The sequence below is a fragment of the Phocoena phocoena genome, chromosome 10, assembly GCF_963924675.1.
Source record: "Phocoena phocoena chromosome 10, mPhoPho1.1, whole genome shotgun sequence".
NCBI lineage: Eukaryota > Metazoa > Chordata > Mammalia > Artiodactyla > Phocoenidae > Phocoena > Phocoena phocoena.
The window spans coordinates 61,311,603-61,323,806 of record NC_089228.1 but is presented as its reverse complement, the minus strand read 5'-3'; the positions used below and the strand labels follow the sequence as shown (position 1 = coordinate 61,323,806).

The following is a 12,204-nucleotide window of genomic DNA, read 5'->3' as shown; positions in this document are numbered from 1 at the left end:
TGACCCCTCCCACTGGACACCCAGGGCAGAGGCCATCCCCACTCACCTTTCCACTTCGGGACGAAGAGCCTTCTCCCTCTCGAGCATGGCAATGATGAGCTTTCCCCACTCCTTTTCTATGTCATTGGGATGATACCCTTGAAGGAGTTTGATGCGTCCAAATTCTATCCAAATCTAGAGAAAACAACAACATAAAAGTTAATGTGAAGCAAAGATGTAAAAAATTATGTTTCTTACATCAAGGTATATTATTAAAGATAACATTGGATACCTTATGATACCACTTATATGTGGAATCTAAAATATGACACAAATGAACTTTATGGAATAGAAACAGACTCACAGACACAGAGAACAGACTTGTGGTTGCCAAGGGGGGAGAGGGGTGAGGGAGGGATGGATTGGGAGTTTGGGGTTAGCAGACACAAACTATTATATATAGGATGGATAAACAACAAGGTCCTACTGTATAATAGCACAGGGAACTATATTCATTATGCTGTGATAAACCATAATGGAAAAGAATATGAAAAAGAATATATACATATGTATAACTGAATCATTTTGCTGTACAAGAGAAATTAACACAACACTGTAAATCAAGTATACTTCAATAAAATTTTTTTAAAATACTACATTTGACAATACAAAGGAAATTTCTTCTTACCTCTAATAATTTATACAGGCGTTTAATTTTTGATTTTTCTGTCTCCTTTGGTGGAATTTCTGCTTCTTTAAACTGTAAATACTGATTATAAAGTGCCTAAAAAGAAAGGGAAAATAAATGAAGGGCCAAACTTCAAAGACCTGTTTTCATTATCACATAATGTCACCACTTGAAACGCTATTTACTCTGTCGCGTGCCCTCGGTGGCATTCCTTTATAAAACAGACACTCAAGGACGCTGCTGATTCCCAGCCAGTCGGTAACCAGGCTGTATGGGATCTGAGGAGGGTGTAATTATGGCTATGAGCCCTGATTCAACATAGGCTACCCAGCCATCTGGATAGTGAAAACCACAGCAGTATCTACTATGGCTCTACTGACAATCTCTCATTATCCAAACAAGAAAATACATACTTTAAAAGATCCACTTCCCAAATGCCGTACTTTAGCTTTTAGTTTTTGGAAAAATTATCTGATGCAATTCCCATAAAAAGGGGTGGGGAGCATTCTCCTCTATTTCATGGTCTACCCTTGAAAACAGAATTCTCATCAGATAGATAGGACTAAAATTTTGTTTCAATATCCCATTGGCTAAATTAAGCAGATCTTATAAGTAAATGAGACAGATGCTATTGGTTGCTGCTATTATTATAAAAGTTTGAACCATATAATTAAATTACTATCTAATTTATAGATATTAACTTGGGAATCTCTTAAATATGTTTATTATATTTATTAACAAGGACCTTATAAAAATTATGTTGATAAAGCATCTCCACATTTAATAAGTGTATACTAATTATTTCATCCTAATTCATGCTGCTTTAAGACAAGTCCCTGCAAACACTCAGGCAGACACATTTCTTTGAAGGATTCCATTTCATGTTTTGCTGGCTAATAAAATTATTTGGTATTTCCCCACAATATATTTTTTTCCTGTATCACGTCCTATCCCAGGCAACAGTCAGTAATCTGTGTAGTCACTTGAACTTCTTTAATAATTTAAGAATCTGTATTAATCAGAAGCCAGCAAGAATTTACTCAAATGTCTGGACAAAAGGAATCCATCTGGAAATAAATGGAACTTGAAATCTGAAAATTGGTTTAAACTCAAAATGCACCATTTCAGGATGTCCATAGGTGAATAAGCACGGAATGCCATCACGGGCTACCCACTGTTCACAGTAGACATGCTAATAGAAGGGGGAGGAAAGCTTTCCTGCCAGGAGAGGTTCCAGCCACAGAGGGAGACATCACACAAACAGCTTCAGAGAGAACTTAAAACAGCATCACATCGACACACACCAAGGAACTTTGTGCCAAGGACAAGTTCCCCGTGGCCACGTGAATAAAAGCTATTCCACAGATGTTCCGTATAGACGCATGGACACAATTACTAACGTTAACAGGGCCCACCCTGGGTTAGGACCATTTTTTGCAATGCTAGTCTGATCCAGAAAACAAAGTCTGCAATTCAAGGAATTAGACTTTGTTTTTCATATTCGCATTACCCATTTCTTGAAATAAAGTACACTACTTTGCTATGACAAATCCCAATGTACAAAATGAGACAACTTATTTTCAATACGTTTCTATATCTGTACTATCTTTTTTTTTTTTTTTTTTGCGGTACGCGGGCCCCTCACCACTGCGGCCTCTCCCATTGCGGAGCACAGGCTCCGGACGCGCAGGCCCAGCGGCCGCGGCCCACGGACCCAGCCGCTCCGCGGCATGCGGGATCCTCCCGGACCGGGGCACGAACCCGCGTCCCCTGCATCGGCAGGCGGACTCCCAACCACTGCGCCACCAGGGAAGCCCCTGTACTATCTTTTAATATTTCTATAATGTCTCTGCTCAAAGAGATGGATCCAGGTTCTTAGGTAGTAGTAAATGTTCTACTAAACCAGGAACTCATTTATTCTGGGAGTCAGATATGTATTTTTGAATTCATGGTGAAAGACGGTATGTACCTCTTGCTGTACCACAGGAGCCTCTGAGGCCGTTTTCTAACAGGATGTGACCACAGGCACAGGCCCTGCCATGGTTGCATTGCACAAGCTCCCGCCCCGCATCGTGCCCCAGCCATCTGCTGGCTCCAGGCATCTCCCAGGCACCAAAAAGAATCTGGCAACGTCACTTCCAGAAACCTTCCCAAATTAAACCTTAAAACTCTCAGCAATTCAGACCAAAGGGACTATAAATTTCTTTAAGATGTTGTCACTATTATCTTTTAATTATTAATGTTGACTTCCATTTTCTCTGTACAATAGGAGACGAATAAATAAATAATTTGCCTGATGATTAGTACCTTGCCAAGGGCAATTTTTCTTCAATTTCTGAAATGACAGAACCATTTCAGCATTATTTAAAAGTTTAATAATAAACTCAATCCTACTTAACTTCTATAGGGACACAGACCTTGACTTCTACAGGATTATTAGGAAATGTTCTCTCGGACATAGTGGTCACATGGTGTCTGATCCACTGGACGAGGTAGTTGACCATATTCTGGTATTCAATCCATTTGACTTCAACATCCTACAACGAGAAGATGGCAGAGAAGGTCTATATCTGCAGATTGTTAACATTCACGTCTAACACAATCTCGCCAGAGGTCATTCTGTGGATTTGCAGGGCTTTAAGCCTGACGGAGAGGACCAGCTCCATGTTTTCTTCCTTTCCACCCGGTCCCAATCCTTTCCACTTAAACAGCCTTAAAAACACACGATCAACATCTGACCACTAAGACTAGCCTAAGGAGTGCCAGCTCTGATCCAGGGATCTAGGCTGCCTGAAGCACTGTGTTACAAAGGCTTCAGAGGCTGCATTGAAATGTAGCAGAAAAAAAAGAACACTGTGATCAATTTGGGGTGTTTTCCAGGCACTCAAGAAAGGCACTCAAAAGGCTTAGCCTGCATAAGCCAGGTTAGTTGCCCTCTCTGCCAACCTTTCTAAGTCCACCTTATATCTGAAAGTCAAAGAGCTATGCGATACATAGGAAACCAGACAGGAGTGAAAACTAGAAGAAATGTACATGTGGGATGATTCAAGTACTGTTAGGCAAGCTTTTTTTAAAATGGAGGAGACTGGAAAATTGTAAACTGCCTTACTCAATTAAGTATTTGATGACTGCTTATGATGTTCAAAGCATTGTGCTAAGCATTATAATAAAAATATAATACTTCAAGACATGATCTCTTTTATCAAAGATTTTCTGTCTAGATGAGGACTCAGAGAGTCACAATATAAACAGTTACGCAAAATGAAAAGCAGCATTTAAGAAGTGCTGAAATAACGGAAACGGGTACGTACATGTGAGGCGCTGAGGTAAGAATCAGGTGAGCATAAATGTGCCTCAAAATGATCACTGAAGGTTTCCTGGGAGAGGGAATCCCTGAGCAGTTGTACCATGACCAGTAATTGTTGGTGGCTGGCAGAAGGAGCAGAGAAAAGATGGGGGATGGGGGTCAAGGGAGTCAGGACTCTGAAACAGAAATGCCCCGGACACCACAAACAGTTCATGTGGGGAATGATGTGGGTAAGCAGAACTGATAAAAGGCAGAATTGTGGACGTCAGAACATCCAGACTGGGCTGAACCTTGCAAGCCACATGCAGACACGGAAGTTTTTCTAGCTCATGTGGCGACAATGTGCAGAGTTATGGGAAGAGAAAAACAATGGAGAAAGTAAGCCAAAAGAAAGCTGTCATCCTCATTCTAGTGAAGGGGTAAGAGTGAGGAACTGGGTACAGGCAGTGAGAAGACCAAGCAAGGAATGGCCACAATAACATTTTGGAGCAACACTCAACCCTGAGTCACTGGCAGACACTGGAGCAGAGGGGGAGCATGGGACCAAGTCACTTGGGGACCAGCCTTTGTGAGAAAGAACATGAGGAGAGAATGGAAACAAGCCTCAAGCAATAGCACACAGAGGCGAAATAAGAGACCTGAAAGGGGAGCTCCCAAACCTTCAAAGTGAGACAGAATAAAGGAGAAATCTGCAGGAGGAGTGGAGAAGTCAGGGTGAGGGGGGTCCCCCCAAATGCATGTCATGTACAGAGTGTCCCGTCCTCCAGAAATGCACAGCACTTGGCAGCAGGACCAGCACAAAATGCACCGCTGAAATGAACTGCACAGACTTTGGGAAGCAGTGGACTAAATAAAGAGCCCAAAGCTACTCGTCAGAGACCATGTCCTGCTACGAAGAAGCTCCGTTAATTTGGCAAAATCAAATCGCCCTCCTTCAGGCCTCACCTTTAAATGAGAAACCAACTCAGAGCTACCTTATCTCCTGGGATCATGTAAGTTAAAAAACTTGAAAGTGATTTCAAAAGTGAGATAGTCTCTGCATACCTTCTCTGCAGAGAAGGATACCAAGTAGGGCAGCTGTAAAACAGCAGTAAGTTTAAAAAGAAAATCTCTAAATTAAGTGACCTATTAACTCAAATCCTTTAAAAAATATTTGATAATTAAAAACTATAAACTCATACAACTTGACAGCAAAAAAAATAATCCAATCGAAAAAAGGGCAGAAGACCTAAATAGACATTTCTCCAAAGAAGAAATACCAATGGCCAACAGGCACATGAAAATATGCTCAACCACGCTAATTATTACAGAAATGCAAATCAAACCTACAACGAGGTACCACTTCCCACTGGTCATTTTAATAATGGCCATCATTAAAAAGTCTACAAATAACAAATGCTGGAGGGGGTATGGAGAAAAGGGAACCCTCCTACACTGTTGGTGGGAATGTAAATTGGTGCAGCCACTATGGAGAACAGTATGGGGGTTCCTCAGAAAACTAAAAATAGAATTACCATAAGATCCAGCAATCAAGCCTCATCTACCAGAGGGCAGACAGCAGAAGCAAGAAGAACTACAATCCTGCTGCCAGTGGAAAGAAAACCACATTCACAGAAAGACAGACAAAATGAAAAGGCAGAGGACTATGTACCAGATGAAGGAACAAGATAAAACCCCAGAAAAACAACTAAATGAAGTGGAGACAGGCAAACTTCCAGAAAAAGAATTCTGAATAACGATAGTGAAGATGATCCAGGACCTCAGAAAAAGAATGGAGGCACAGATCGAGAAGACGCAAGAAATGTTTAACAAAGACCTAGAAGAATTAAAGAACAAACACCTAGAAGAATTACAAAACAAACAAACAGACATGAACAATACAATAACTGAAATGAAAAATACACTAGAAGGAATCAATAGCAAATAACTGCGGCAGAAGAACGGATAAGTGACCTGGAAGACAGAATGGTGGAATTCACTGCCATGGAACAAAATAAAGAAAAGAGAATGAAAAGAAATGAAGACAGCCTAAGGGACCTCTGGGACAGCATGAAACGCACCAACATTAGCATTATAGGGATCCCAGAAGGAGAAAAGAGAGAGAAAGGACCAGAGAAAATATTTGAAGAGATTATAGTTGAAAATGTCCCTAACATGGGAAATGAAATGGCCATCCAAGTCCAGGAAGTGCAGAGAGTCCCAGGCAGATTAAACCCAAGGAGAAACATGCCGAGATACGCAGTAATCAAACTGACAAAAATTAAAGACAAAGAAAAATTACTAAAAGCATCAAGGGAAAAATAACAACATACAAGGGAACTCCCATAAGGTTACAGCTGATTTCTCAGCAGAAACTCTACAAGCCAGAAGGGAGTGGCACGATATATTTAAAGTGATGAAAGGGAAGAACCTACAACCAAGATTACTCTACTCAGCAAGGATCTCATTCAGATACAATGGAGAACTAAAAAGCTTTTCAGACAAGCAAAAGTTAAGAGAATTCAGCACCACCAAACCAGCCCTACAACAAATGTGGAAGGAACTTCTCTAAGTGGGAAACACAAGAGGAGAAAAGGACCTACAAAAACAAACCCAAAACAATTAAGAAAGTGGTAATAGGAACATACATATTGATAATTACCTTAAATGTAAATGGATTAAATGCTTCAACCAAAAGACACAGGCTCGCTGAATGGATACCAAAACAAAACCCAAATATATGCTGTCTACAAGAGACCCACTTCAGACCTAGGGACACATACAGACTGAAAGTGAGGGGATGGAAAAAGATATTCCATGCAAATGGAAATCAAAAGACAGCTGAAGTAGTAATACTCATATCAGATAAAAGAAACTTTAAATAAAGAATGTTAAAAGAGGTAAGGAAGGACACTACATAATGATTAAGGGATCAATCCAAGAAGAAAATATAACAATTATAAATATATATGCACCCCCAACATAGGAGCATCTCAATACATAAGGCAAATGCTAACAGCTATAAAAGAGGAAATCAACAGTAACACAGTAGTGGGGGACTTTAACACGTCACTTACACCAATGGACAGATCATCCAGACAGAAAATTAATAAGGAAACACAAGCTTTAAATGACACAATACACCAGAATTGTGTAAGCGCACACGGAATACCCTCCAGGACAGATCACATCTTGGGTCACAAATCAAGCCTCGGTAAATTTAAGAAAATTGAAATCATATCAAGCATCTTTTCCAACCACAACGCTATGAGATTAGAAATAAATTACATGGAAAATAACATAAAAAACACAAACACATGGAGGCTAAACAATACGTTACTAAATAACCAAGAGATCACTGAAGAAATCAAAGAGGAAATCAAAAAATACCTAGAGACAAATGACAAAGAAAACACGACGATCCAAAACCTATAGGATGCAGCAAAAGCAGTTCTAAGAGGGAAGTTTATAGCAATACAATCCTACCTCAAGAAACAAGAAAAATCTCAAATAAACAATCTAACCTTACACCTAAAGGAACTAGAGAAAGAACAAACAAAAACTAAAGTTAGTAGAAGGAAAGAAATCATAAAGATCAGAGCAGAAATAAATGAAATAGAAACAAACAAAAAAAAACAATAGCAAAGATCAATAAAACGAAAAGCTGGTTCTCTGAGAAGATAAAACTGATAAACCTTTAGCCAGACTCAAGACGGAGAGGACTCAAATCAATAAAATTAGAAATGAAAAAGGAGAAGTTACAACTGACACCGCAGAAATACAAAGCATCATAAGCAACTCTGTGCCAATAAAATGGACAACCTGGAAGAAATGGACAAATTCTTAGAAAGGTGTAACCTTCCAAGACTGAACCAAGAAGAAACAGAAAATATGAACAGACCAATCACAAGTAATGAAATTGAAGCTGTGATTAAAAATCTTCCAACAAACAAAAAGTCCAGGATCAGATGGCTTCACAGGTGAATTCTATCAAACATTTAGAGAAGAGGTAACACCCATCCTTCTCAAACTCTTCCAAAAAATTGCAGAGGAAGGAACACTGCCAAACTCATTCCATGAGGTCACTGTCCCCCTGATACCAAAAGCAGACAAAGATACTACAAAAAAAGAAAATTACAGACCAATATCACTGATGAATATAGATGCAAAAATCCTCAACCAAATACTAGCCAACAGAATCCAACAACACATTAAAAGGATCATACACCATGATCAAGTGGGATTTATCCCGGGGATGCAAGGGTTCTTCAATATATGCAAATCAATCAATGTGATACAGCATATTAACAAACTAAAGAATAAAAACCGTATGATCATCTCATTAGATGCAGACAAAGCTTTTGACAAAATTCAACACTTATTTATGATAAAAACTCTCCATAAAGTGGGCACAGAGGGAACCCACCTCGACATAATAAAGGCCATATATGACAAACCCACAGCAAACATCATTCTCAATGGTGAAAAACTGAAAGCATTTCCTCTAAGATCAGGAACAAGACAAGGATGTCCACTCTCATCACTATTATTCAACATAGTTTTGGAAGTTCTAGCCATACAATCAGAGAAGAAAAATAAAAGGAATCCAAATTGGAAAAAAAGAAGTAAAACTGTCACTGTTTGCAGATGACATGACACTATACATAGATAATCCTAAAGATGCCACCAGAAAACTACTAGAGCTAATCAATGCATTTGGTGAAGTGGCAGGATACAAAATTAATGCACAGAAATCTCTTGCATTCCTATACACTAAGAACGAAAGATCAGAAAGAGAAATTAAGGAAACAATCCCATTTACCACTGCAACAAAAAGAATAAAATACCTAGGAATAAACCTACTTAAGGAGGTAAAAGACCTGTACTCAGAAAACTATAAGACACTGGTGAAAGAAATCAAAGATGACACAAATAGTTGAAGAGATATATCATGTTCTTGGATTGGAAGAATCAATATTGTGAAAATGACCATACTACCCAAAGCAATCTACAGATTCAGTGCAATCCTTATCAAATTACCAATGGCATTTTTTACAGAACTAGAACAAAAAAATCTTAAAATTTGTATGGAGACACAAAAGGCCCTGAATAGCCAAAGCAATCTTGAGGGAAAAAAAGGGAGCTGGAGGAATCAGGCTCCCTGACTTCAGACTATACTACAAAGCTACAGTACTCAAGACAATATGGTATTGGCTCAAAAACAGAAATATACATCAATGGAACAGGATAGAAAACCCAGAGATAAACCCACACACCTATGGTCACCTAATCTATGACAAAGGAGGCAAGGATATACAATGGAGAAAAGGCAGTCTCTTTAATAAGTGGTGCTGGGAAAACTGGACAGCTACATGTAAAAGACTGAAATTAGAACACTCCCTAATACCATACACAAAAATAAACTTAAAGTGGATTAAAGACCTAAATGTAAGACCGAACACTATAAAACTCTCAGAGGAAAACATAGGAAGAATGCTCTTTGACATAAATCACAGCAAGACCTTTTTTGACACATTTCCTAGAGTAATGGAAATGAAAACAAACAAACAAACAAACAAACAAATGGGACCTAATGAAACTTAAAAGCTTTTGCACAGCAAAGGAAACTATATATATATATAAAAAAAAAAAAAACACCCAGGTATCCCATGCCTGGGCATATAGCCAGACAAAACTCTAATTCAAAAAGATACATGCACCCCAATGTTCAAAGCAGCACTATTTACAATAGTCAAGACATGGAAACAACCTAAATCTCCATTGACAGATGAATGGATAAAGAAGATGTGACATGTATACATACAATGGAATATTACTCAGCTGTAAGAAAGAATGAAATAATGCCATTTGCAGCAATGTGGATGGACCTAGAGATTGTCATACTGAGTGAAGTAAGTCAGAAAGAGAAAGACAAATACCATATGATATCACTTATATGTGCTATCTAAAATATGGCACAAATGAACTTATCTATGAAACAGAAACAGAATCACAGACATAGAGAGCAGACTTGTGGTTGCCAAAGGAGAGGGGGTTAGGGAAGGCATGGAGTGGGAGGTTGAAGTTAGCAGAACTTCAATATCCTATGATAAACCATAATGGAAAGTAACATTAAAGAAAAGAATGTGTGTGTGTGTGTGTGTGTGTGTAACTGAATCACTTTGTTGTGTATAGCAGAAATTAACACAACATTGTAAATCGACTATATTTCAATTAAAAAAAGTCATATTAAAAAAACTGTAAAAAGCACTGTCAGAGAATTCAGTCAATTCTGAGTCAGCAGCTTCAGAATGGAAAAATCAATACTCACGTTTGCACCAATGCCTTCACCACCTTCAGGGACTTTGGGAAATGCGTCATAGAGAGATGATACATAAGTTATTACTGATTTTTCATCAGGTGAGGAGACATCAACATCTAAAAGCAGCAACATGAATTATTTCAAAATGCTGATCAATTACTTTGTATCAGACTTTCCAGCCCGTGGACATCTGGTCAAAATAATCACTCACCTTCAGGATCCAGAAGTCTTATAACACCGATTTTTTCTGCTACATAGAAAGCGTGCTCTAAATTTGCAAGGTTGCTTTGAACAGCAACAGTATTCATGTCTATCAGGTCCGGCCTAGGAAAAAATGCACCATATTAATGGTGTTTTTCACTTGCCAATTCAACATGAAATTTACATGTGTACATATTGACAGAACAACTCCTGCAAATATTATTACGAAGCCTGTGTTGAAATACAGAGTTTTTCATCCAGTCTTTACCAGTCTGTGAACTAAAAACGACCCCTGCCATATCAGTAAACGAAGTATGTTGAAGCCTTGAAGCCATCACATTACAGCCACCCCGACCTTGAGTCCTAAGGGAGCTCAGGAAGGAAACAGGATGCCCGCCATCAAACCATTAGACACTGCAGTCACCCCTGATGATGCACCCTGAGAAGACTCAGAATGAGAAAAGCAGGATACTGGCCCCAGACAGCTGAGGTGCATATCAAAGGAATGATTTCAGTAAGCCCAGACTCTTGCATCTTCCCATAGAAAAGCGCTAAATTCCTTAACTTGAGATGTCTGCTTTTCTTTAATTAACAGTAATCATTTGATGTTCCAACTCCCTGGTCTTTGTTGCTCCCCACTTGCCTCTTCAGAGCAGTCCCTCAGAGCTATCTGAGATGCTGTGTCCCGGGATTAAGTCCTCAGTCTTGTCCACCGAATAAAACACAACTCTCAACTTTTAGGTTGTACATTTTTCAGTCGACATTCGCTTCTCTCATAAACTTTTGTGTGCCGAAAGCAAATGTAGGAAAATATAACAATTTTAATGTATAAACTTTCAGCAAAGTCTACAAATTCCTCATGATCAGAATATATTGGGTTGGCCAAAAAGTTCCTTCATGTTTTAAGTAAAAATAGAAGATACATTTTTTCATTTTCAACAAGAACTTTATTGAACAACGTATTCACCGTTTTGTTCCACTACCGTCTGCCATTTTTCAGGCAACTTCATAATTCCATCTTCCCAAAACTTTTTATCTTTTTGAGCAAAGAACTGTTCCAGGTGCCTTTTACAATCTTCCAGGGAAATGACACTTTTTCCATTAAGAGAATTTTGTAAAGACTGAAATAAATGGAAATCCGAAGATGCAATATCTGGTGAATACGGTGGATGAATCAGAACTTCCCAGCCAAGCTGTAACAGTTTTTGCCAGGTCATCAATGAAACATGCAGTCCTGTGTTATTCTAATGGAAGATTATGCATTTTCTGTTGACTAATTCTGGACACTTTTTGTCGAGTGCTGCTTTCAGTTGGTCTAATTGGGAGCAGCACTTGTTGGAATTAATCGTTTGGTTTGTCTGGAAGGAGCTCATAATAAAGAACTCCCTTCCAATTCCACCATATACACAACATCACCTTCTTTGCATGAAGACCGGCCTTTGGTGGGGTTGGTGGTGGTTCATTTCTCTTCCGTTCCATATCATTGTACAGTATCCACTTTTCATCACCCATCACAATTTGTTTTAAAAACGGAACATTTTCATTTTGTTTAAGTACAGAATTGCATGCGGAAATACAGTCAAGAAAGTTTTTTTTCACTTAACTTATATGGAACCCAAACATCCAAGCTATTAACATAACCAAGCTGGTGCAAATAATTTTCAATGCCTGATTTGGATATTTTGAGTATGTCGGCTATCTCCCGCGTGGTATAAGGTTGATTGTTCT

The 12,204-nt window shown here is 38.8% G+C and overlaps 1 protein-coding gene across 8 annotated transcripts in view; it reads right to left on the bottom strand.

Moving 5' to 3' along the window:
- DST (dystonin) overlaps positions 1–12,204 on the bottom strand; it is a 496,581-nt gene that overhangs the window by 179,785 nt on the left and 304,592 nt on the right. For all 8 annotated transcript variants that reach the window (XM_065886378.1, XM_065886379.1, XM_065886381.1 and 5 more), the window contains 5 exons: positions 10,487–10,599; positions 10,285–10,391; positions 3,085–3,204; positions 668–763; positions 47–174 (listed from right to left, as the gene is read on the bottom strand). In XM_065886378.1, coding sequence (XP_065742450.1) covers positions 47–174; positions 668–763; positions 3,085–3,204; positions 10,285–10,391; positions 10,487–10,599 — 564 coding nt within the window. The remainder of the gene's footprint in view (positions 1–46; positions 175–667; positions 764–3,084; positions 3,205–10,284; positions 10,392–10,486; positions 10,600–12,204) is intronic.